The sequence below is a fragment of the Artemia franciscana genome, chromosome 6, assembly GCF_032884065.1.
Source record: "Artemia franciscana chromosome 6, ASM3288406v1, whole genome shotgun sequence".
Lineage (NCBI taxonomy): Eukaryota > Metazoa > Arthropoda > Branchiopoda > Anostraca > Artemiidae > Artemia > Artemia franciscana.
This window is the reverse complement of record NC_088868.1, coordinates 30,684,943-30,711,611: the sequence shown is the minus strand read 5'-3', so window position 1 is coordinate 30,711,611 and position 26,669 is coordinate 30,684,943. Positions and strand designations below refer to the sequence as shown.

General features: G+C 34.8%; 1 protein-coding gene across 1 annotated transcript in view; it reads right to left on the bottom strand.

Annotated features, from left to right (window-relative positions):
• Positions 1 to 26,669, bottom strand: part of LOC136028538 (DNA mismatch repair protein Msh6-like) — a 102,817-nt gene that overhangs the window by 21,912 nt on the left and 54,236 nt on the right. The window contains exons 8-10 of the mRNA XM_065706385.1: positions 18,237 to 18,380; positions 14,904 to 15,120; positions 2,144 to 2,386 (exon numbers count right to left, since the gene is read on the bottom strand). Of these exons, the coding sequence (XP_065562457.1) occupies positions 2,144 to 2,386; positions 14,904 to 15,120; positions 18,237 to 18,380 (604 nt within the window). The remainder of the gene's footprint in view (positions 1 to 2,143; positions 2,387 to 14,903; positions 15,121 to 18,236; positions 18,381 to 26,669) is intronic.

The following is a 26,669-nucleotide window of genomic DNA, read 5'->3' as shown; positions in this document are numbered from 1 at the left end:
CTCTGATTTTTCTTTTAAATTAATCTATTGATTCTTATAATTTTGCTACAGCTCATGCCATATGAGCTCTTGGCTCTTCTGACCTCGTCACAAGTGCAATATGAGCTCTTAGCTCTTATTTTATTCCTTTTTTCTCAGAAGATTTTCGACTTAGTCTCATGGTTTTTGCCACTTCATGGTGTGAAAACTGCTGCTAGAAATAGATAGGTTGCAACTTCTGCTGTATAGTCTTCTAGTATATTTAAATGTGTGCTTGCATCGTTCCTGCGTCCCCTTAAGAGTTCTGTTTTTTTTACGGTAATATTGGTTTGTCTTCTGTTGCATATGCAGACAACGTTCTTCTTGTTGCCCAGACTCGCCGTGGATTGCTTTACAATTTTACTACATTAACCAATGAACTATCTAAGATTGGACCGTCAGTTAATGCGTCTAAAAGCGAGTTTATTTGTTTTAATAGCCCTTATGTGGTCGCTCCATTCGTTGCAGGGACTGCAATTCTGCCATATTCTTCTTTAGTTAATTGGCTTGGTCTGTCTTTCGGTCCAGCACTTTCCACTACCTTTTCATCCCTAGTGAATCAAGCCGTGAAAAACCTACGCGTCGCTTATGTAAAAATATCGCCAAACAAAAGCCGTTACAACCGCAACGGTTCGTGCATGATTTATAAGGCTTATTGCGCCCCTGTGCTTTTGTTCTTATCAGGCATGGCTCATGTGTTTCGTAAGAAAAATCCCCATACTCTACGTGCGGCTTATTTCAGATATTGCTAATTCCTCCTCCGCCTTCCTAGATGGCACCAAAACAGAAAAATAATTGCTCGCTTTGGTTTAATAGATGTGCCTTCTCGGATTCGGTCTTCCAGTGATAATTTATGTAAAAAGACTATCTACTTTATTATCTACTTTTAAATATATATATATATATATATATATATATATATATATATATATATATATATATATATATATATATATACTTGAAGTATAAAGAATAAATACTTGAAGTAGTACTTGAAGTAATACTTAAGTACAATTTTGGCAAGTACAAAATTCCGAAAACATGAATAGAAAGCAGCCCAAGCCTTCAAGAAAAAAATAGAAAAAAAATAGAATGTCAGCCCCAATCTGGTCATGGCTGTCAAATAGAGTACCTTCAGTGCAACCATTGAAGGATGGATGTTTACATGGGAATCCGTATACGTGATGATAAAAAAAAAATTCGTATACAAAAATAAACTACATATTATTATATTATATAATATAACTATATATATAATGTAATGTATCATATATAACATAATATAAGAACACATTGGAAGATTAGTTGATGAGTGTTTTGTTTTAATTGGTTTATTGATAATGGTACTTGTATTGATAAAAATATTATAAATAATGTTAAATAGAGATATTAGGAGAATGTTAACGTCACTGAGACACATACTATACCCAAAGCCAATAACGAAGGCTAAGAATTTCAGTTCACAAAAAAATTGAGCTACGTAATTGCCTAATGTTTATAACTCTCACCAAATCGCTAATCTTTCACAAAAAAAAACAAACAAAAAAGAAAACAATGGAGAAAACGTCGTCATTTTTTTTTTTTTTATTAAACTTTTCGGCAACAAGCTTTAATAAGAAAAATCACTAATAGAGATCAAATTTAGATATTAAAGCCCGGCTATTCTATTATCGTAATGTTCGTATTTAAATTTTCAGTTCTTCACTCAATTAATAGATTTTTGTAACTTAAAGTTGTTGATTCTGGGTAAAATATCTTCCTTTATTCAGCTTAATTTTATCTCATTTGTACCTTCATTATAAACCAAATTGTATTTTAAGTATTGGTACAATTTGCTCTTAAATTCATTTTAATCTGTATGGTTAAAACCAAGTACCAATTATATCCATTATTAGTTATTCCAAAGATAGAGCCAGCTAGTTTCCTATCATCACAAGAGAGTAAACGTTACGGTTTATTTTGTGCCTGTTTGAGCAGAGCTCAGCTGCAACTTCGGTCCTCCCGTCACCAAGTTGAGGAGTTGTACCCACTCTCTAATCTTGAAATATCATACGATGAAAAAAAAGGTTAAAATAGTTCAATTTCACTACAATTTTAGCGTTCTGAAGTACAGAAGTCAGCTTACCAAGAGCGTTGTTTTCAAGAACATCGAGATTTTTCATGGTAATAGCATCTAGCACCATGAATCTACCAAAAGCATCCTTTTTCTTATCAGGGGTATATTCATCAACAGGGGTATATTCCATAAATTTCTTCATTGAAAACAGTTCCTGGTCCAACTTGCAGGCCATAAGATACCATGCAATCCCACCAAGAGATTTAACAGCTAACGCCTTATCTGCCTTGGGATTAAGGCCAAGTGTTGAACCTAGAAATAGTTGAATAAAGAAATACAGAAATATTCAATTACTTTTAATGATAGAAAAGGTGCAAGGCCAATAAAAGCCAAAAAATGGACATATTTCCGCCAAATATTGACAACCAATAAAGAACCTCCCAGTATGAAGCCATTAGACAGGTTATGTAGCAAAACCCTTACATATCTTCTTTAGTTCTACTGAACTTATTTTTTTTTGGGGGGGGGAAGGGCAACAAGGAATTTTTTTGGGGGGAGGGGCTGTTCCAGTGAGGTTATCTATCTCTGAATGGAATCAATTCTAGAGCTGAACAACTGTGCATTTTTTGTTTTTCAAAGTCTTTCTTCTTATTTTTCTCTTCTTTCTTTTCTCTTTCATCTTATTCTTTTATTTATGCTAAGAGCAAACTGTGGCCAATAGTCCTTGATCTCTCCCATTTCTTTTGTTAATTTATCCTGTTTTTTTCTATTTAAACATTGGAGATGTTTTTCTTTTGGAAAATATCCAACTTTCTATTTCTTTTCTATTTAATTTTATTCGAATTTTAATAATCCCTTTATGGACAAACGTTTTCTAACCTCTTAAAGACAAGTACCTAAGGTAGGTCAATCAAAGTATAGAGGTTTTCAGGATTTAAAATGGGATAATCTACTTCTTTTTTTTTTTAAGAATCAACCTATATATATAAAGAGTAAAGCTTTCTGTAATTCTCTCTATTTAAGTAAGTTACATATTATTTAGTATGTAACTACACTTACTAGTTACTACAATTACTTACTTAATAATGTATCGAATTAATCAAGAATATTAATTCAACAATATTCATTTATATAGAATTTATTCATATAATAATAAAGAACTCCCTGACGAGGATAGATTAGGTATAAAAAGTTGGAACTGTTCCCGTGTTGTGAGATGGTTTAGAGTTTCCGTTCTGTCATGAGCTCCTTTTCCTGTCCTTATCATCGAACTGATAACCCGACTGGTACTTTTATGATATAACCCCTACCGCTCAAGTTGTTCATGCACTGACGCACTGTAAACCAGTTTCTTTCGCTAGCTTCTTTCAACTTAGTGTGGGAAAAGACAGAGGGAAGTGACAAAATAGATGGGATATATTTATTTTTATTTCACAATTAATGACTATTAATTTAATGACTTAATGACTAATTACGTTAAAAAACATGGGTATGTACAATTTAATGACTAAGAACGACGCATTAATGTTGCGGTTCTTTTCATAAAATTTGGGCTATGTATTTGCATATTATGGCAAGGGGTGGGTGGGAGGTGGTAAAGTAATTGGACAGTGTGAAGTCAGAAAACAATTCTTACTTCATAATATCAAATAATTGTAGCTAACACATTTTGCACGCGGAGCCACTGTACTTTACCCCACCCCCTTAATGTGAAAATATATAGCTCAAATTCATTTCTAAAGTATCATATTTCTTATCATACTTAGGCACATTTTATTAGGATTAACCTAATTTCACTTCATGAGCGGTATGGGGTATATCATACAAGTACCACTCGACTTGGGTGGCCCAATAGAGGCGTCATGGTGGACGTTTCACGAGTCTGCCTAACCAGAACTGTGACTTTATATGGCGCTGTAGGGTGACCTTGAGGAGTGACACCCCTTGATGAAATTACAGCCTAGTAAACGACACAGCTTTTACTGGTTCTATTGGAAGCTGAAGTGATGACAGTGTTCAAGAATGATATTGAAACGTGAGGTGTCCGAAATACAGAGGTGGTTTTACTAAATATTTCCCAGAGGAATTTTCCAAGTATTTTTTGCGGTATCCGTCGGGAAAAGCTGTAAGAAAAATGCGATTCTATTCCGCTTTCTAAGGCTATAATGAGAGAAAGGTTGAGATGACCATTACAGGTTCTATGGCTGAAGGATTGCCAAAGATATTCCTTTTTGACCAACCTTTTACGGCCAAACGAAAAGCAGGTTGTCTCTAAACTGAGCCTGAGGAGGTCGCAAGGAAGGATTTAAGGAAAACTGAAACTTCTGGGGACGGTGTAGAGAGAGAGGCGATAAATCGATTGGGAAGGAGGTTAAGCGTAAGTAGCAATGTTGTCCTCAGGCGGCTTGGTGCGGCAGTGAGTTGTTAGTAGTAGTGATAGTAATAATAGTAAAAGTATTTATAACATTATTATAAATAACAAAATAAAAAGTTTCATGATAAGGAATACATTATGATAATGAATAAGAATGTTTGTTTTATAGTATTTGTTCATATATATATATATATATATATATATATATATATATATATATATATATATATATATATATATATATATATATATAGATTACTTATTTAGGAATGTTTATTTACTTATGTACATTTAGAATAATTATGTAAATATTTAGAAGTTTTTGGTCCCTCGATAGGCCTATCTAGTTAAAACATTTGCTGTTCCAAACAGGCACGTACGGGGGAATCGATTTTGAGGGAAAGAAGGGACGAATTCTGAAATTTGAAGAAGCAGTTGATCCTTTAAAACGCTTGATTTTAGTGGTGTCTCGAATAAAGTGGAAAACTTTATTAAGTGGAAAACTTTATTAAGTGCTACGAAAATTCGTCCCTCCGCATATAAGGTATGCAAGTGGTAAGAATAATTCAATATACGTAAATCCAAAATCTATTTTTAAAAGAAAAAAATTGTAGTCTGTGTTCACACCTTTTCCTCATAGATGTAAATATCATAGCATTTACTAATTTTTGTTTGCGTTCAGATTGCTGGTGTTTTATTCTATGAATGGTGTCACTCCCCTTATTCTTATTTCTTATTAAATAAAAAAACAAGTTTTATTTTAAATGAAAGTAGGGAACGACATTAAAACTTAAAACGAACAGAAATTACTCCGTATATGAAAGGGGCTTTTCCTCCTCAACGCCCCGCTCTTTACGCTAAAGTTTGACTCTTTCTCTTAACTTTACTTCTTAAACAGTAAAAAACTTTAGCGTAAAGAGAGGGGCGTTGAGGAGGAAAAGCCCCTTTCATATACGGAGTAATTTCTATTCGTTTTAAGTTTTAATGTCGCTCCTTACTTTCATTTAAAAAAACATTTTTTTTATTTAATTTCTGGACGTTTTGTGATTAATGCATGTTTTGATCTTGGCTGTCCGTACATAAATAATTAAAACGAAATTTGCATATTAATTTTTTTTTTTGGGGGTCAAAGGCATTCTCATAGTTTTAATCGGAAGATTTTGAGAAAAAAAGAGAGAGGGAAGAAGCCTAGTTGCCTTCCAATTTTTTGATTACTTAAAAAGGCAACTAGAACTTTTAATTTTTTTTACGAACATTTTCATTAGTAAAAAAATAGACGTAATTTACGAATTAACTTACGTAACGAACTTCTATATTCGTAAGTTTGTTTTGCGTATATGAGGGAGTTCTCCCCTCGTCGATACCTCGCTCTTTACACTAAAGCTTAAATTCTGTCCCAATTCCTTAAGAATGACCTTTGAATCACAAAGGCCGTAGAATAAATAGTTGAAATTACTAAAAATACTTTAGCGTAAAGAGCGAGGTATTACGAGGAGGTAAACCCCTCATATGCGCAATAATTTCTGCTCGTTTTAAGTTTTAATGCTGCTACTCACTTTCAGTAGAAAAAAAAACTTTTCATATTTATTTTTTCATTGTTTTTTTTTAATAATGCTAAAAAATCCTGCGCCCCCTTCATTGAAAGTCTCTTCCCCAATGAGAAGTTTTTCCATGGAAAGATCCTCCTACGTAGCCCCCCCCCCCCCCACCTCAACTCTCCCTCCCAAACCAAAAAAATCCCGCTGAAAACGTCCGTACACTTCCCAGTAACCATTATTATATGTAAACACAGGTAAAAGTTTGTAAGTTGCAACCCCTCCCAAGGGGACTGCAGGGGAGTAAGTCACCCCCAAAGACATAGTTATTAGGTTTTTCGACTATGGTGAATAAAATGGCTATCTCAGAATTTTGATCCGGTGACTTTGGGGAAAAAATGAGCTTGGAAGGGGGCCTAGGTGCCCTCCAATTTTTTTGGTCACTTAAAAAGGGCTCTAAAACTTTTATTTCCGTTAGAATGAGCCCTCTCGCCACATTCTAGGACCACTGGGTCGATACGATCACCCCTGTGTAAAAAAACGAAAAAAAAAACACGCATCCGTGATTTGTCTTCTGGCAAAAAATTCCACATTTTTGTAGATAGGAGCTTTAAATTTCTACATTAAGGTTCTCTGATACGCTGAATCTGATTGTGTGATTTTCGTTAAGATTATATGACTTTTAGGGGCGGTTTTCCCCTATTTCCTAAAATCAGGCAAATTTTCTCAGGATGGTAACTTTTGACAGGTAACACTAATCTTGACGAAAGTTATATATTTAAAATAAGCATTAAAATGCGATTTTTTTATGTAACTATTGGTATCAAAATTCCATTTTTTAGAGTTTCGGTTACTATTGAGCTGGGTCCCTCCTTACTACAGTTGGTTACCACGAACTGTTTGAAACCAGTTTAAAAATTGACTTTTTTTGTTGTATTTACCAACTTATATTTTTGTCGTCGTTGTATTTCCCCATTTTTGTCGTCGCTGTTTTTGCAGTAGACCCTGCTAGCTTTGAGTATACTATTGATTATTATTTTTTTATTTATTTTGATTTAAAGTAAGTTGGGCTACTACTACTATTCAACAAATGACAAGAAAGAGCTTTTTCATGTCTGAAAACTTTTTTTTCTTCATATTCGAAAAGTGTCAGCAAAGGTGTCAAATAGAAAGACTGTTGCACAAAGTCTACAGGAGGCATACTCCTTCTTCTTTATTCTTTTGGTAGCCACGTGACGATTTTGGTACCCCCCTCCCTCCCCTGAAAAAATCCTGAATACCACTATGAACAATTTAAATCATTGAAGACGCGATTATACTGATCTAATTTTATATTCTTCTGATATAGAATTTGAAATGTCTTACAAATCAAAAATTAAATTCTATTTAAACAGAATTTCTCTAAAAATGTTTTAATAGGCTACAGGGCGTAAAAGTAGACATATATTTATAAAATAGTTAATATAAACATAGGTTTGGCTAACTGTCTATTACTATTAGTCGAGACTAAATTATTTCACCTGTCTATCATTATTGCTTTGCCTATGTTTCTATCTATTGAACTCGAAAGCCCCTACAACCTCTCCCGCGGGGTAGACGATCTAGATTATAATTGGAGAATTACATGAGATACTTATAAAATACCTAAGTAACAGATAGTAATACTTTAACAGCAATAAACACTATAACAAGCAAGTACATATGAATAAGATAAAAATAGGAACGTATGAAAACATTGGCAAAAAAGCCTAAAAAAAGAAAAAACACTGGAGCTTTTCAAAACTAATTGTCCCTACACAAGACCGTACCCAAAGGTGGGGGGGGGTTAGGGGGTTTGACCCCCCCCCCCCCCAAAAAAAAATATGTCTCGTAAAAACGTTACAAAAAGGATATGAATAAACTTCTCTGCATTTTTTTAGTTCTTTATTTAACCCCCCTCGAAAAAAAAATTCTTGTGTAAAACACCCCCCCCCCCCAAAAAAAAAAAAAAACCCTAGATACGGTTCTGTCCTGACATTATTGTGAGAACAATTTTAGTCTACAGAACCTATTGATTTATTCTTGTAGATGAAGTGGAATACTACAATTAAATCTATTCTTCATATGCAATGTATAAAATGTCTATCAAAAAAAGAAAAAGAAAAAAAAAGAAAAAAAACTAATAGCAAACCTTGATTTTTGTCAAAAAATACAAAAAAAAACACAAAACACACAGAAACATTCCACATCTCTTAGAGATTGAAAGACGATATTTTTGGTGCAAATATATCTATTTCTCTCGCAACCTTCAACCCCTTTTCACAAAATTCTGGTTATAATAATAACCAGTCCAGTTGCGACTCACCTACTAGCCTTGAGCCAGCCCACTCTGGAGTTGAGTGAACATTGCTTCCAGGCATCAATAAGAATAATTTAAGATAGAAAGACACAATTTAGAAATTTTTAAGCTATTGACTAAACCAGAAAAACTAGAAGAACAATAAATTGATTCTTCAGTATTTAAGTGAAAATAGAAAAAAAAACCTTACTATTCTAGTAATCATTTTAGTTTACTAAATTTAAGTTCTATTTTTACAGAAACGGCGCAAGCCCGTACTGGAATTTTTTTCCTTGGAAATATTTATTTTTGAAAAAGATTCATAACAAGAACAAGTTTGCTTTTTGTTGATAAGAAAATTATTTTAATGACTGAAAGAAATTAGTTTTGGCACAGACATGCCTTTGTCTCTGGTAAAAATCAAACATTCAAAAATATTATATTACAAAAATTTGTGAGTGACAGCGGATTTTTATTTATGAACTCAACCCAGAACACTATACGCAAAAAATTTGAAAGATTAATCCTGACTCGATTGAAAACTAATAACATTTTCAAATGCGTGAATGCTTTCTTTTAACTTTAGAAGAATTGGCCTAATTGGAAATAGGAAAAGTTGCAGAGGTGGTATTAAAAGTATTTTATGAATTTATTTTGTTTAGTGAGAATTTGATAAACTTGATTGTGTGGTGTATTAGAAGAACCACCAAACCATGGGACATTGCCAGTGAGCATGTAACAGAACAATCTATCACATATTCCTGTAAAACTACCAGTAAGTCAGTTTGTTAATCATAACAACGCACCATTCCCAATAATTGAAGTGGTGCGCCAAAAAAGATACAATCGCGAAGATAAAAAGCTGGAGAACAGCTATTCTGTATTGGTGGAATTTGAGAGCCCATTTCTTCCCCCAAATGTGTGGTGTTCAGGAAGAAAAAAAGAACAATCGAAGGGTGTTGCAATGCTATAAATGCCAACGTTATGGACACTTACAGAAAGACTGCAGAGCAAAAGAATTTACCTGCCTGAGATGCTCAGGCAATCATTTTTCAAGAGAATGCTCATTGAAAGACAAAGAAATTAATGATCCAGCAAGGCAGTACTGCTGTGCTAATTGCAAGGGTAGACATTCAACTACATCCTCAGCATGTCCTGTTAGAAGGGAAAACAGGGAAATATTAATGGTAGCAGAAAAGTATCAGATGGGATATAGTAGAGCCAGAGTAGCATATAGAAGTTATGCACAGGTAGTGCAAAATGAGGCTTCTAGAACACTAAAACCAGAGTCCATCATTGTCAATAGAACAATGAGTCAGTTAAGAGATGAAATTAGAGATGAATACTATTATCTCAAGACATGTTGAATATTGGATCTCTCCCACTAGACGAAAAAATCAGGAAGCTTTGTATCTTTGTAGATACAATAAAAATATGCAAATTAGACATGAAACATATTGCTGATGTGTGCCAAGTAGAGACGATGATAGGTTCGGCTGCACCAATACAACCATGAACATGAGAATACTTTCTTGGAATGCATGTTCAGTTATGAAAGAAAATAAGGATTTGTTTCTCATGAGTTGCCTAGAAAATAAAATTGATATATCTTGTATTCAGGAGAGTTGGTTAAAGCCCCATATAAAACCAGAATTTCATGGGTACAATGTGATCAGACAAGATAGAATCAATACCAGTAAAGGAGGAGTGTTGATTGGAATCAAAAAAAAATTTTCATTTTACTGAAATTTAATTAGAATTGGATGAAGAAGTGAGGGACAGGATAGAAATGATGGCGGTTAAGCTATTTCTACCAGGAGGAAAGGGAATGTATATTGTTAATATATATAACCCTTCAGGATCTAATGGAATAATTGGCCAAATAATAGAGGAAGTATATAAACAAATACCGAATTCAGATGATATCATCATTTTAGGAGATTTTAATGCCCATAGTAATTTATGGTGCAGATGTAATGTGGTAAATAAATCAGGTAGGAGTATTGAAGCTACACTCCTATCTACCAATATGATTTTGTCAACTCATCGATTTGATTATGGCTAACCCAAGAACTTCCTGCTCATTAGTTGTTGACATTTTACACGACCTTGTTCTTCATAGTGATCATAATCCAGTGATTGTGGAAATAGGCAGTAAATATCCTGAAGGAATTAACGAAAGAAGAGATAAGTTCAGAACTGGGAATGTCAATTGGGATGATCTAACTGCTAAGCTGAAGGATGTCAATATCAGAGCTGTTATTGAGGGGGAAGCAGAAATAGATAAGAAAATAGAATTATTTCAAGACCATCTTGTTTGCACAGCTAAAGAAATAATACCATTTGGTCCTTTTGGAATTTCTAAAAGGAAAAAGTCCGCTTGATGGAATGAGGAGTGTCTGAATGCAAAGAAAGAGATCTGCCAAAAACGTATGCTGTACAGAAGATATGATTCTCTCTCAGATTTTATTGAATACAAAAAAGCTTATGCAAGTTTTAAAAGAATTGTGTTAAAGTCCAAAAGAGAAGCCTGGAATTTGTTTTTACCATCATTGGACTTTAGAAAGCCAGCAAGTAAGGTATATCAGTTCATTAAGAGTATATCAAACAAGATGCCCGCCCCTAGACAAAACCCACCTATAATATTTGAAGATAAAGCACTGGTAGAAGACAAAAAGAAAGCAAATGCTGGTGCCGCCCATTTAATTAAATCCATTGGAAAGGCAGATCCTAACGATGTCGAAAGCCAAAGGATTGAAAGGAAAATGAAATTTCTCTCCTCTCAAAGTGGAAAGGAAGAATATAACCAGCCTTTCACACTCAAAGAGCTTGAGGATATAATCCAGGGTTTACCACTTACCTCTCCAGGCCCTGATCTTATTCATCCGCATTTTGTTAGATCAATGCCACCAAATTGGATCTCAGCTCTACTAGATATATTGAACCTTGCCTGGTCTCAAGGAAAATTCCCTAAAATATGGAAGTATGCTGAAGCTGTTATGATACCAAAAGGTGGCAAAGATCTATCCAAATTAGAAAATCACAGAATAATATCACTTTTCCCGTTTTAGGCAAAGTTTACGAAAGGATTGTTAAGAAAAGGCTTAATTTTGAGATTGAAAGAAGGAAATTTCTAAAGGATATTCAATGTGGCTTCAGACGGAAGAGGAGCACTATTGACTGCCTTAATTGCATAAAGCAGGACGCACTTTACGAAATACAAAACAATTGGATAATGTTATTGGTTATGTTAGACGTTGAAGGTGCATTCAACAATATAGTCCATAGACAAATTTTGTCTGGTCTAATTGAAGCTGGTTTTAAGGGAAGTTTAATTGCATTTGTTGAAGATTATATGAAGCAGCGGACCATCAAAGTCAGAGTTAATGGTGAACTATCAGATGTTATAGTAGAAATTAAGCGAGGCGTTCCTCAAGGGTCTGCCTTGGGGCCGGACCTCTACAATATTGGAGAATATAATATCCCAATAGAAGAGAATGCTGAAAAAGACTGTATATTTGCAGACGATAACAATGTCTGGGTGTTGGGCCGCTCTATGGAAGAAATTCACATGATTATGGAGTCTGTTTTGGAACAGCTGCAAAGATGGGCATATGATATTGACCTTAGATTCTCACCTAATAAAACTAAAGCTATGATATTCACAAGAAAAAAGATACTGGTACCCTCATTGCTTCATATATATGGCCAACCTATAGAATATGTCAATGAATCAAAGATACTGGGATGCGTTTTTGATAAGCAGTTAAGCTGGAATAGCCATGTACAATCATTAAAGACCGCTTGCATGAAGCGTCTGAACATTTTAAAGGGAATTACAGCTGCCACGTATGGTTTACACCCTGATCTGTTATTTGATTTTTATGTAAAATATATTCGTGCTAAATTAGAATATGCTGTGGTGATATATGGATCTGCTAGTCCATCACTTTTGAGTAAGCTGGATGTCTTGCAAAATTCGGCTATCAGAATTGCTTACGGAGGTAGAAGTACAACCCCAGTTCCCTTTTTACTATCGGAAAGTGGCTTAGAAAACCTTGAATCGAGAAGAAACATAGCCTTTTTGAGATACATTAGAAGAATATAGATATAGCTCGCTGGTAAAAATCATCCTGTGAAATCACGGATCATAAAGACAGGAAGAGCATGCGCCAAGAATCCAAAGAAGGTTAGAAATCAACTTAATTTCTGGGGAAAAGCTTCAGAAATTTCAGCATCCAATAATGTAAATTTAAAAACTTCAGAATTTTTAAGCGTATGTGAAGTCCCTGATATTGCTCCTTGGGGAATTATCGAGCCAAAATGCAATCTTTTATTTCCTACTGAAGAACATGATATGGACATGGAACTCAGAATAATGCTAAATGACAAGTATAAAAATTACACTTAGATATATACTGACAGTTCGAAGTTGGAGAGTCCTACAGCCCTTGGTGCTGCATTTTGGGTTCCAAAAATGAATGTTGTCGGAAAATATAAATTGTATCCTGAGGTATCAGTGTTTGTTGCTGAAGCATATGCCATTTTGAAAGCATTGGAGTTTGTAGAAAGTATGGAAGACCATGAGGACATTTTGATATGTTCTGACTCAAGGAGTGTCTTGGAAGCAATAAATAATTTTGGAAGGTCTAGAGATCCATCAAGAGAAATAGTGGCTTGCTACCAAAAATTGTTAGGGCTGTTAAAAAGAAGGAAGATTTCGTTTCAATGGGTTCCCGCCCATGTGGGAATTAAAGGGAATGAGAGAGTAGATAGAGAAGCCAAAAACGCCGCACTAGAAGGTCAGAGTGAGTTGGATATTCCTACTCCAAGAATTGCAACTCAAATAGAGCGAATGATTAAAACAATCCACCATCAAAGTTTCCAGGATAACCTGAACTTATCATTATATTTGATTGTAACTACAAAGGAGCGACACAAGAGAGAAGTTGTAATATATAAATTTTTGAATAGATGGCAATCAAGAATCGTATTTAGACTCAGATCCGGTCATGCTGGGGTTCGAAGTTATAAAGCAAGGTTTGAAGGAGCTTCAGAAAGATGTGAATTTTGTGACGTTGAACAAACTATTGAGCATTTACTTCTCGAGTGTGATAGATATGCGAGTCAAAGGAAGGAAATAGTGGAATTCTTTCGTGTAAGAAGCATTAAGGCAAGTGTATATCATATTCTGGGTGGTCTCAGTACATCAGATGACGAAGTGCAGATACTTAAACTTGTTACAAAGTACTAAGAAGAAATCCACCAAGATTTTAGACTTTGAAATCAGTTGTTGGAGTTCCAGAATTTACAAAGAAGGCTCTTAAGTGTCAAACAGAGGAGAACACAATTCCTTCAACTTCAACTGTGAGTGACAGCTATTCAAGAATAAATAACAATAGCAAGTTCAGTTAAATTACACTATGAGCCACGCCATGCTACTCAGACAGTCCATTGCAGAGCGGTTCGAATACTACTTCATACTCCAGTAAGAATAATTTGGTACATATAATGTCAAAACTCATTTACTAAACCAGCACAAGTCAATGAGTAATAAGTCGATTTATCAACATATAAACGAGAAAAGAGAGGGGCAAGGAGTTTACTTTTACTTTAACTGAAGATGCAAAAATATTTCAACATATATGGGGAAGGGAGTGTTTTTTTTATGGAAATACAAAAAAGTGATTACACAAAATATCATGGGGGCAATTAAAGAAAAACAAAGGAAAAAACAGCTAAAAGAAAAACAAAGAAAGAAAGAAAAAAATCTTATAAAATTAGTAAACGAATAAATTCACATAGATCCGTCCAAAAATAAACAAATTTATATATTTTTAAATCAGATCCCGTTGAATCCTTCATTTTAGGATTGTGAAAATTTTATACTAGGCGAGTTTCAAAATTTAAAATATTTAGTAATACTATTTTAAATATGAATTTGTAAATGCTGTATATTATGAAATATCTTATTTGTGTGATGACACCGCCAAGTTTTGTTCTCATTTAATAAAAAATGCTAATAATAAATACAAAATTTTTGATTAAAAAGTGTTGCAGCAGAAGTTGTTCTAATTGTTATGTTCTAACAAAATTATGTCAATTTTTCAAAATATCATGTTTAAATTTGAAACGTAATTTACAATGTTTAAATATAATATTGAAACATTTTTATTAGTTTCATATTTATAACTAGCAGGACCGTATCCAGGATTTTTTTTTTACAGAATGGGGCGTATCCAGGAGGGGGGGAGTCTACAAAACCGCATCAAAATTTGTTTATATTCATTTTTTTACGGTTTTACTAGATTCTGTTTTCAAGACTATTCAAAATTTTGACACTAGAACGAAAATCAAACATAAAATAAGAATAATTTGAACTTGAAATGGGAAGAACACGGTTAAGACCCCCCCCCCTAAATCCTGACTATATACCTAACAGCAAGCCCCCTCTCATAAAGTCAACCAGCCGCTTTACCCCCGTCAAACCATAGATTTCTGGCTATGACTTGTGTTGAATTGTAGAGTGACCTATGGCTCTGTGCAAATATTCAATCCTAAAATGCATAAAATAAAGCATAATTTACAAAAAAAAAAGTTTACCTTCATCCAAGAAGGGAATAAGTCCTTCCGGCCAATTAGTTTTGCCAACTTCTCCTGGTTTGTCACAAAAATAATCCCCTTCAGCTAAAAACTTCAACGTCTTTTCGGCATCCCAAAATTCTTTATTTGGTGTCAGGGCTTCAAGGGCATTGCCGCCAAGTGTTGTAGAGAGCATATGGTGCGTTGACTTCGAAAGATTTTGCTTCTCATAGAGAACCTGGAGGTCAAAACTTGAATTCAATTTTGTTAATGAACAAAATAGCCTACCTTTAGTGCACAGTCAGATTAATTTCGTTAATTTAAGACGCTTCTCAACCAGAATAAGAGATACTCATTCTAAAAACAACACTAGATGTACGACAGACAAAAAAATATATACACTATAATTAATATATAAGCCAGGGTTATATAAGCCAATGGACAGAAAAGAAAAGTATAAAAGCAGATACTTCGGCAAGGACCTCCACCAAGCTGCCTTCAATGCTCCTAACTTTGTCCCCTCCCCCCCCAGGTTTCTGACGAAATTACGCCATTGAATAAACGATAAAAGCAATCCAGTCGTTTTTGCAGTAAACTCAAACAGAGCAGATGAGACATTCACGAGATTCAGAAACTCCACAGAAAAAAAGTTTCACGTCTGCTCTGTTTGATTTTACTTCAAAAACGACTGGATTGCTTTTATCGTTTATTCAGTGGCGTAATTTCGTCAGAAACCTGGGGGGAGGGGAGAAAGTTGGAGCAAATTTTCCTAAATTAAGTGAAAAACAAAAAATGAGCTATATAGTACCATAAGGGCAAATATATGAAAAAGAAAACTGATCTGTTTCTCTGAATGCTTAAATTATACAGGCTTATCTTAGCTTAGTTTTAACAAGATTTTTTGCAGAAACTAAATTTAAGCGGGGGGGGGGGGGGCAAACTGAGGTCAGGGGAGTGCCCTTAGCAAATTACACCTCTGTTGTTTTTGCAGCTTTTCTGTCTACTGGCTGACATTATCCTCGTTTCCCCGACTATTTCATTTTATTATTTTTTTCTTTTTTATCCTACGTCATGTATAGGTAGAGTGATTTAGAGTGTATTTGAAAAAACTAGACATGACATAACACGCAATTAACCAAAAACACATCAAGCCAGGTTTTGTTGCGTGAATGATAGTGTTGGACATGTTTAAAAACAGCAACTATAATTGCAGTTTCTTAGATTTTTCTTTTGTTTTTTTTTTTTTATTTATAGCGTTTAGCCAAAATATTCAGGCTTTTATTATTATTTGTGCCAAAATTTTGTTTCTGCAGTTACCTTTTTAATTGAAAGCTTTATGAGTTTTTCAATATTTTCGTTTAAATTTTAAACGGAAAAGACAGTGTTGCCTAACCGTGTTACCAATTTACCGTGTGTAAGACGCACCTGACGAGGAAGACCAAAAACTAGAAGTGTTTACCAATAACAGAAATTGTAAAAAATTAAGCGGAAATTACTAATCGAATAACTATTTCTGGTCAAAGAAAGAAATTTGAAGATCTGGTCTAAGGTAAAATTTGGCGAAGCAAAGATACTTTCCATGAGTAGATGACTTCTGAACTACAGTAAAGAAAAAAAAAATGAACAGGGTAAACAGAAAGGAGGGGAAGAGGCTAGAGCGTTATTGTCACTTGCAAAATTTAGTCCGTATAGATGTTTGAAGGACCAAGGGTAGTGTAAAGGAAATCTGATTGCAGGAAGTACCGAATACAAGTGCAGGAATGAAGTACCAAGGACAGTGAAAAGGATATCTGACTGCAGGAATCAGCAAGTGCCAGTATATAAACGAAATACCAAGGATATTTAAAGGAAATCTGATTTGAGGAATTACCAAGTACCAACGTAGGAATGAATTACCAAGTACAGTGAGAAGGAAATCTGAATACAGGAATTACCAAGTGCCATTGCAGGAATGAAGTACCAAGGACAGTGAAAAGGATATTTGATTGAGGGAATTACCAAGTACCAGTGAAAGAATGATGTACCAAGAAGAGTGAAAAGGAAATCTGATGGATGGAACAGATTAAGGCTAAACTAAGACAACCACTAATACCTAAAAAATAGGAAACAAAACCAAAACTCAATTTTTAACGACAACACATCCATATGCAGCCATGTCGTTTTTGGTAATAAACGGGTAATAAACGGTAATAAATAGCGGGCACCCAATTAAAAAAAGACACATAGTTGAAGAATCAGCAAAAATAAGATGAAAACAGATGGCACCAAACGGCTTAAGAGGGTGTAACTTTCGTTGGAAGATATGATTAGTCTTTATTCTGGTCGACAGATCTGAAACATGTACTTGGATAAAATGCCGCTTATTCCTTATGCCTCCGCGCTTGCCTCTGCTTGTGCGTCTGTAGATGGTTTCCGGCAACGTCACAACATTGCCATCCGGTGGCCTTTTTAGAAGTCCAAATTGCCATAGAGCGACAAATGTAGATGGCACTACTACGTATCGAATGAATAAGGTTCGTAAATCGCCGATTTTTCGACTATGACTGTTATGATTACAGAACTAAACAAAGTCAAAAGGGTCAAGGCTTTGATTACTTAGCATTGCCAGGACAAGAAACTAGGAACGCTAGCACTAGCAAGCTAAACTAGGAATGGGTGCAAAGCAGCAATTCAGTGCTTGCTACGCCATCTACCTTGTAATAACAATTCAACTACCCCGTTTAACAAATACAATACTACCTGACTCTGGACTGAAAATAATTATCCGACCGTGAATTAAAATCAAACTTGAAATTAACTTTGATCAAGATTTAGAGTTGATTGAAGCCCACATCAATCGATTGACGGAAGCTTTTGATCAAAATGATTATATGATTACTTAAGGAAATATTACTTAAGGAGACCCGTTTCGGGTCTCCTTAAGTATTTCTTCGGGTTTTTACGGGACTACTTGATAACTCCTTTTAGTGTTCTGTCTCAAGGCATTCCCAGGTATGTCAAATTCTCAAAAAGGGACCAAACCACCGTCTAGGAAGAAAGTTTACACCTTCAAAATAAAAAGCAATTACTTCAATTTTTTTATCACTGAAACAAAGCCCAACATTTGTATGTTAAGCAGGAAGCTTCGCTGAAACAAAGTGTGGCATCTCTATCTTCAACAGGAAGCTTCATTATATAATGTTATCTTTGAACATTATTAAAAATTATTATATATGAAAAAAAACGCAAGATGTGCAAATTACATAGAAAGCAGAAGTCATACAAATTCGCAAATAAATAGTAAACAGAATAGTAAAAAAAAAATTCAAAGAAACACTGGGGACAAGCAAACAGAACGCACCAGCATCAACCTACCTGAACTACGTTATAATGAGCAACTAGAGTGCGGAGCCTGGAGCGGTAGCAATCGTCTTGAAACTGACCCAAGTTGAACGCTCCAATGGACGTGTCTATAAATGCAACGCCAACATTTACACTTTCACCGGCTCCGTCCAAAGACTGAAAAAAAAAATTAAATTTAGAGATTTTAATAATATTAAATTTAATAGTATTTTATTTAATAATATTTGAATTTAATATTTATTAAATATATTAAATATTAATATTAATTAAATATTATTAAATTGAATTAGAATTAAATATTAATATTTATTAATAATATTAATAATTAATATTTAATTATTAAATATTATTTATTAAATAATATTTAAATTTAAGAATATTTTAAATTTAATACTTTTAACAATATTAAATTTAGACATTTTAATTTAGAGATTTAATTTAGTGATATTTTGATAAAAATTATAAAAGGGAAGCCATTAAAATTCACAAATGCCAAATTACAAGTAAAAAGTTACCAGAAAAAAAAACGCGCAGTTTTAGGAAAAGGAACAAAACACCCCCAAAAGGGTGATGAGGGATTCGCAAAGAATATAGGTAACTTATAAGAGTGAAAAATAGCACTAGTATTGCAAAAAAATGTCAACACCATCTAGCATTTGATGCCACTTGACATTTTTTCAATCTTTGCAATCGTTTTTCTGTCAGAAACTGAGGTCAGATTCTTATTACTGCACTAATTTTACGAAGTAAACAAATTAAAAATATTATTTTTTTAGTACACTGAAAAAAAATGTCAATCGTCGCCAAACACTAGACGACGTTGAGGTTGTTTTTTTTGTCGATAGTAGCGCCAATTCCAACTTATGTAAGTTATCCATACTCTTTGGGGGCTCCCAAATGACGGATCAATGGAAAAAAACTAATGTTAAAACCTTTTCAGCTGCATATCTCATGGCATCTTGCTCATACTCAAGAGTACCCTGTCTCTGCTTTCGAAAAAGAACAACTTAATGAAAATAAAGAGCAAGATCAAAAATTTACAAGAACAGAGATTATGCTTAATATGACAGCTACTCAAAGTTATCACCCGTAGATATTTATCACTATTTCTAGCGATTTTTTATATTGACTAAGAAAATCACTAAGTTAACCAAAAAATCACCAAAATCTAGTGACTTTTTTCAACGGGTGGCAACCCTGCAGCTACCCCTCAAATTCTCGATTTTACACAACCGTTTGACGTCTTCCCCATGATTGAGTAATGAATGTTCAGCACAAGAGCAATTCGACACAAAAAAATAATAACGATATAAAACGGCAATTCCCAAAACACATCTAATCTAAAACAATCTAAAATTTTGAGAGAGTCATTTTATTCATCGTAGTTGAAAGGTCTGGAAATTATGTCTTTGATGATGACACCCCCCTCCCAATAGCCCTCAGCGCCCGGGTTGTAAGTTATGCCCTGAGGGCATATCAAGTTTTTATGGAAATGGCGGTCGTATAAGCTCCGGAGGGGTTTACTGGATAGGAAATCAGATGTTTTAGTTCACTTATTAAGAGTCAAAATGATCGGGGGCAGCCGCCCACCCTTACGTCGTATTTTCCACAAGCGCATTAGAGAACCGGTAGTCGCGTAAATTTCGGATCGGATGGAGCTCTTTCGATTGGAAGTCGGAAGTTTTACTGCCCTTTTAAGACTCAAACGTGAATGAAGGGCAATCAACCCCTCCCCAAGCGTATCATTCCCCAAAATGTATCTGATCGAGATTTTAAAAGAGCTATTTTGTTTAGCCTTGTTGAAAGGCCCAGTAATTATATCTTTGGGGATGCCAACCTTCCCGCAGTCCTCAAGACAAGGGCTGTAAGTAAGACAAATTGTTAATTTTCTACACATAGTATATGTTATTGAGAGAAGGTATGCATGTTCGAACTTTACTTTACAAGAAGACGAAATATAACCAAGTGAGCTTTTCAGAGAATGTTGAGGGGTGTTTAATTAAATCAAAACACGTTATGTGTATACGGATTGTCAAATAATTTGGAAAATTTATGAAATGACAAAGGAAATGATCAAAAAGACAATAACTACATGCTACCGATAGTAATACAACTAGCACCACTACTACTACCATACTACTACCACACTACGCCATCTACAGAATTAAGGGGAATTTGAACTAAATCAAAAGACGCTATGTGTATGGACATTGTTAAAATAGTATATGTCAAGAATAGATGCGGGTATTAAGTTTGAACTTTCAGAGAATACTTAAAGAAGAATATCATCTCATCAAAAGGCACACTACGGCTAATACTACTGTTACTGCTACAATTACTACTACTGCTACTATCACTGTTACTTATATTGCAACTACTTGTATGGCTAAAATCATTGAGATGAAACTTTCAAGAAGTATATGAACATACAGGTTATCAAAAGGACATATCAGCAATGTCATGGCAATGGCTAACTGTATTAAGTTGAAACTTCCAGGACTTTATGAGAGGTATGTTTTATTGACCAAAGGCAATAGGTTAATATTGCAACTGCTAGTAGTACTACAGCTATTCAATACCATTGCTAGTTATATCAATACTACTACTGTGACTACTATTTCAACTATGCCCAAGGGTATGAAGGTTAAATTTTCAAGAAATTTTGAAGGAGGAAGATGAATTTAATCAGAATACGCTCTCTGTATGCAGGGTTTCAAAAGGGTTTAACAGCAATATTTTAGGAATAGTTTGGTGTGTGAAGTTGAAACCAAAAGGGATTGTTGTGAAGGATGTTGAACTAGCCAAAGAAAAATATTTGCATCCTAATAGTCCTGACTCTACTCATACTACTGCTACTGTTACTATTTGCTACTTCTATTAGTTCTACTACCACTAACCTTAGGTTACTACAATTGATTCTACTGCTAATACAACTACTGCTGCTATTACAACAAATGATATTAAGGACAAAAATTTCTGATATATAGAAAATGTATGGAACTAATTCGAAACACACTATGCCCACACAGGTAGTCAAGCGGACGCATCAGGAATGCTTCAGGAACGGTTGATGGTATACATTAAGCTGAAACTTTCAGCGTATGTTGAAGAGGATGTTAAAGAAACCAAAGTTGCTATGCGCATACTGTTACTAATGCTGTTACAACTATTGCTACTGCGCAAGCTAAGCGTATCAAGGTGAAGTTTTTAAGGAATATTTAGGCGGATGTTGAACTAAAACAAACTATGAGCATGTGGACTTCCAAAAAGGTGACAAAGCAATATCTGAAGAACAACTTATTTTATTAATTTAAGGGTAAATTGTGGGGGATTTTGAATTAGCCAGAAGGAACTATATGTATACTTTTGATATTACCACCACAGTTGCTTTAATTAATGACGCTAAGGGTATTAAGATGAAACATTTAGGGAACGTTTAGGAAGAGTTTCAATTAGCGGAAAAAACTGTATGCATGCAGGTTTTCAAAAGGGTACATAAGTAATGTCACAAGCAGCACCACTATAATAGCTCGAAATATCATTGAAACTTTTAGAGGAGCCAATAGGATTCAAAATTAAATGCTCTGGCATCCTTTTCAAGAGTAACAAGAGATTGGAGGGCAAGCAGCCCTTCTCTCAAGCCCATTCATTTACCAAACGCATTCAGTCAAAATTTTTAGACGGTCATTTTGTTCAACATAGTAGAATGATCCAGCAGCTATGTCTTAAGGGATATTAGGCATGTAAACCCGCCACAATTATGGAATTGGCCCATTATGCTTTAAGACTAAATGTTGCTTTAAAATAAATCAATAAGACATTGTGTTTATGGTTGCCATTAAGACATCTCAGCAATGTATTGAGTATGACTGGGGGTATTAATTTGAAACTTTTGGGGATGCTACTATCACTACTTCTGCTCTTACGATTTAAATAAATAAAAAGAGTGTAAGTGTATTCAGGTTGTCAAAGAGCATAGACAGAATCTTGTCAGAATTATATTAAGTTTTAATCTTCAGTTTAACTTCAGAAGGTATAAAATTAAATTAAAAATAATGTTAGTGTCAGAATTAAAATTGTTTAAAAAGTCTCTCCAGCATACAAATAGCAACCCACATAATGTGTTCTTATGGAAAAAAAAAACTGAAAGAGATAAAATATTATTTTTTCCATAAAAAAACTATGTAAATAAAAACGAACAGAAATTAATCTAAATTTTTTTTTCCACAAAAACAGTTTTTCAAAGAAAATTAAAGAGCTCCATAACGCCAAGAATGAACAGAAATAAAGTCAAATAATCTTCCAAGCGCAAAATTATCACAAATCTCTATCAATAACCTATTTTCGTCTTGCGTATAAACACTGATTGTTTGGATTTTGACCTGGCTATATCTATGAACTATTTATAACCTTGAATTGGCATTGCCTTTATTATTGCTGTGACGTGAGCAAGATGGTAGTGGAATACGCATATTCGCCTATTCTGAATTTTCTCCAGCCAACTTTTCGTGAAGGAATCGATGAAGTGACTATAATTAATCATGCACTGGAATTTTTTGATGATAAAGACATCAAAGATGCCAAAGTGGAGTTTTGGGGAATAGCAGGTCCGAATAAAGTTCCAAAGAGGCAGGGCAACCTAGCTTCGCAGAGAAATTTGAAAGATATTTTGGACTTGCCGCGTCAATGTAACTTATAATTCTGGACTGCCTATGTTTGTCATTGTCTCACCTACTGAAATGCCGGTTATTCCCGCAGTAGCGTATTCCAGGTTGGCCAGTAAGATTAGTTCCCTAGACCGAACCCTTAATTAGATAAAAGAAAAAGTGACATCTTATGATCTGAATTTTTCCTGCTTGCCCAGTGTCTCGTTTAAGTCGAATGTAAACATATCCACTTCTACTTTAGTAATTTCTGGAATTTCTCCCAAACTTGACAATCCCGTGAAACGCCGAGATGCCATTGACCAAATCAAGGAACACCAAGCCATTCATTCTATTAAGCCGTCGGGCAATAGACTTCTGGTGCATATTGACCTAGTTGCTGCAAAGGACTTTCGTGATACATTACCTAATGTTCTGAAGTGCGTTGCAAAACTTCAAGAGTGAAAACTCGTAGGATTAGTTAAAGGCGTACAGCTCAAATATGACGTCAGTTTGTTCATGGGGCGTGAAGGAGTCGTTGACGCTAAGCGCATAGGACAGTCCTTAACTGTTGAGGACTTAAGGTAGAATATGAAATTTCCCCAGTATTTGAGTGCCTCCAACCTCAACGTTGCCGTTATAACTGCCTGTCACCTGATCGTGTGAAGGCCCGTGGCACCAGTCCTCCTCACTGTTCCCGCTGCAGCTGTATGCATTTATCAACAAAAGCACCATGCTTGGCTGAACCAAAATGGGCGCTATGTGGTGAAGGTCAAGTTGCATTCAGTCTAAAGTGCCGCGTAATCCGCAATGCCATAGCTAAGCGTGCTTCAAACAAGAAATGACTGGATTAGTAACGTTTTCTGTGTGTTCTTTCAACTTAAATAGCACCAAAGACAAAAATTACTCAATAAATCAGAAATGAACGATTTTGACATCGTGTTGCAACAAGAACATCTCTTGCCGGCTGCAAGTGTTAGTTCATTAAACACAAATAACGAACATGTAGTTTATACAACCAGTGCCAGACGTACGAGGGGCAGAACTTCCGGAAGGCTTGCATGTCTTGTGAGTAATAGACTTTCGTGCTTTTCTCTCCAGTGCATGTGCTCTTGCGATAATCTTATGGCCCTTCAATTTGCAGACCTAGTGATTATCAATACTTACCTACCTCATGATAAAAAAAAACAGTTTTGTCACTTACTAAATTCACAAGAGTTGTGTCATCTCTGATGAATTTCCTTCGAAATATTGAAAGTTATAGCTATAAATGGATCTTAGTGGAGGATCTAAATTGTAACATAAATAGAGAGTCAACTCGGTCTGATCTTGTACTTCCGTCTTTGCCAGATGGATATCAGTTAGTAGCTAAGAGTGCAGATTTTTCGTATACTCATCATAATAGAAGTGTGTCAGATATAGACCACTGTGTTTGCTTGGTTTGTGTGATAAGCTCGAGTGTCGAGGTTTATGATGAAGAACGAGATTTTGGTCACATCCCCCTATCTTTTACCGTCTCTGCTTCGCATTCTTCTGGCCCGAATCAGTGTGAATCTTCTGTACGGGGCACGAAATGGTATAATAAGCGTGAATGGAATAAACCTAACTGGACTTTATATATCTGTACTTTGGCAACTCTGCTCTCATGTATGACAGTTGCCTACAACTCAATTCTTACTTTTCTGAGATTGTTGCCTGCCTCAAACAAGCAGAGGCCATTGCTGTCCCTGTTTCGCGTATTCGTTCGAAAACTAGAAGTTCTCTGTGGAAAGAGGACCCAAAAGTATTAAAAATCGGGCAAAAATGTGGTTTCGGGTATGGAATGCGTGTGGCCGCCCCACTTCGGGTCATGTAGTTAATATTAAAGTACAACTAAGTCTGATTCAAATCTTACATGTAAGTGTCCCGGTATAAGGGTAACGAATTTCCGAAAAGTCCTTGGCAATAGAGTGAAGTGGTGAATTCTAGTAAGCTAAATCCAACTGCTTCGACCAGTTTAATTCATGATGATTCATGGGTTAATCATTACTCGGCAATTTTCAGTACAGGAAATTATACAGTCCATTCCGGGTTTTCTAGACTGCTTGATTCAGTTATTCCGCCTAGGTCACGCCAGAAAGATATTATTCCTATTAGTGCTGAGTCTGTTGTGAAAAGCATTAAACGACTAATATCTAAGTCGGTTGATTTGGATGGAATTTGTGTTGAACATTGAAGAGTTGATTTTCCCTAGTTGATTGGCCACCTGCAACTACTTTTTCAGTAGTGTGTTAGTAGCTCACTACTGCCTGACTCTTTCCTGTGTAGTACCGTTACCTCTGTTCTGAAGCGAGGGAAGAATTGTGGATCCTACAGCCCTATTACTGTAGCTTGTAATTTAAATAAACTATTTGAATATGTATTGCTCCCATTTATTCAAGATTAGGCGGATTATGATGCAAAACAGTTCGGTTTTAAGGCGCGTATAGAATGCCAGCAAGCCCACCGTATACTTCCAACAGTGTTACAAGAAGCACATCGTTTAAAAACGGAAGTTAACTTCAGTACGTTAGATTTATCTAATCGCAGTGAGTGCATTATTTATTTATTTGTGTTGATGTTAAATGTGTTTTTTTTTGTTTGTTTTTTTTCTCTTTTCTTGTGTTACTCCACTTCATTTCCTGCATACTGGGTTATAAATAAATATTATTATTATTATTGTAATAAATAAATGAACAAAAATTATAATAAATAGCCGAGTCAAACTCAAAATGAGCAAAAATTATAATGAGCAGGGCTGATAACTTCAATGCCTTCTCAAGACCAGAACATAATTTGAGCTTTACTGAAAACAAAATACGTTTTAAATGTTTTTACATTTCCAAATTTCACAAATAAAAATTACCAAAGCTTTAAGGAATAAATGTCAGTTTAAATCAATTAAAATGACAATTCATGGTGATTTGTTTTTGTTTTGAGTAAAGCGCAAATTATGTTCTGGTCTTAAAAGGCTTATCAGCCCTACTCATATAAATTTTTGCTCGTTTTGAGTTTGACTCCGCCATTTATTCGGTGTTTTCCTATGTTGGACCTTCAAAGCCAGTTCCTGCGCGTGAGCTCTCTTGAACATACTCTTAACGCTCAAAAGTCAGACAAACAGGCCGGATTCCATAAATGTTCTCCTAGCTGACAACTTTCATAATCAGCATCATCAATAATCAAATTGTATAGCAATCGTAGCAAGTAATGTATCTTTTTCACACTTTGAATGTAAAAAATATTCTTTTTTTAAATAATCTTGAACTGATTCTAGCCTTCCCTATGGCTTTTTACGTCAAAAGAACAGAGCCATTTGTGATACTTTTCAAGCCCCCTCTTTCAATTGATGACTTGCATCATCAGCATCATCAAAAATCAAACTGTACAACAATCAAAGTAAGTAATGTATATATGTTTTTTTTTTAGATTTCTCCTAGCTCTTTAACACTTCGAATATAAAAAAAAACATTTTTTAAATTATCTTGAGCCGATTCTAACCTACTCATGCTGTTCTTTACCTCAAAAGAACACAGCCATCTATGTCACTTTCTAGCTTCTAGATTTAAAAGGAAATTACGAGCAGTAACTTTACTATTAAAATTGATTTTTTCATCACTGCAAAGAATTTGGCCACGTAAGTACAGGTTTTGATTTATGAATTTGCCGTTATTTTAAAAATGGCCAAAAAGGAATTTGCGTTCAACTTATGTTGATATCAATGTTAGTATATCCTCGAAATTTTCGAGACCTTTTCATAAAATGGCAACAAGTTGATTAGCCAACA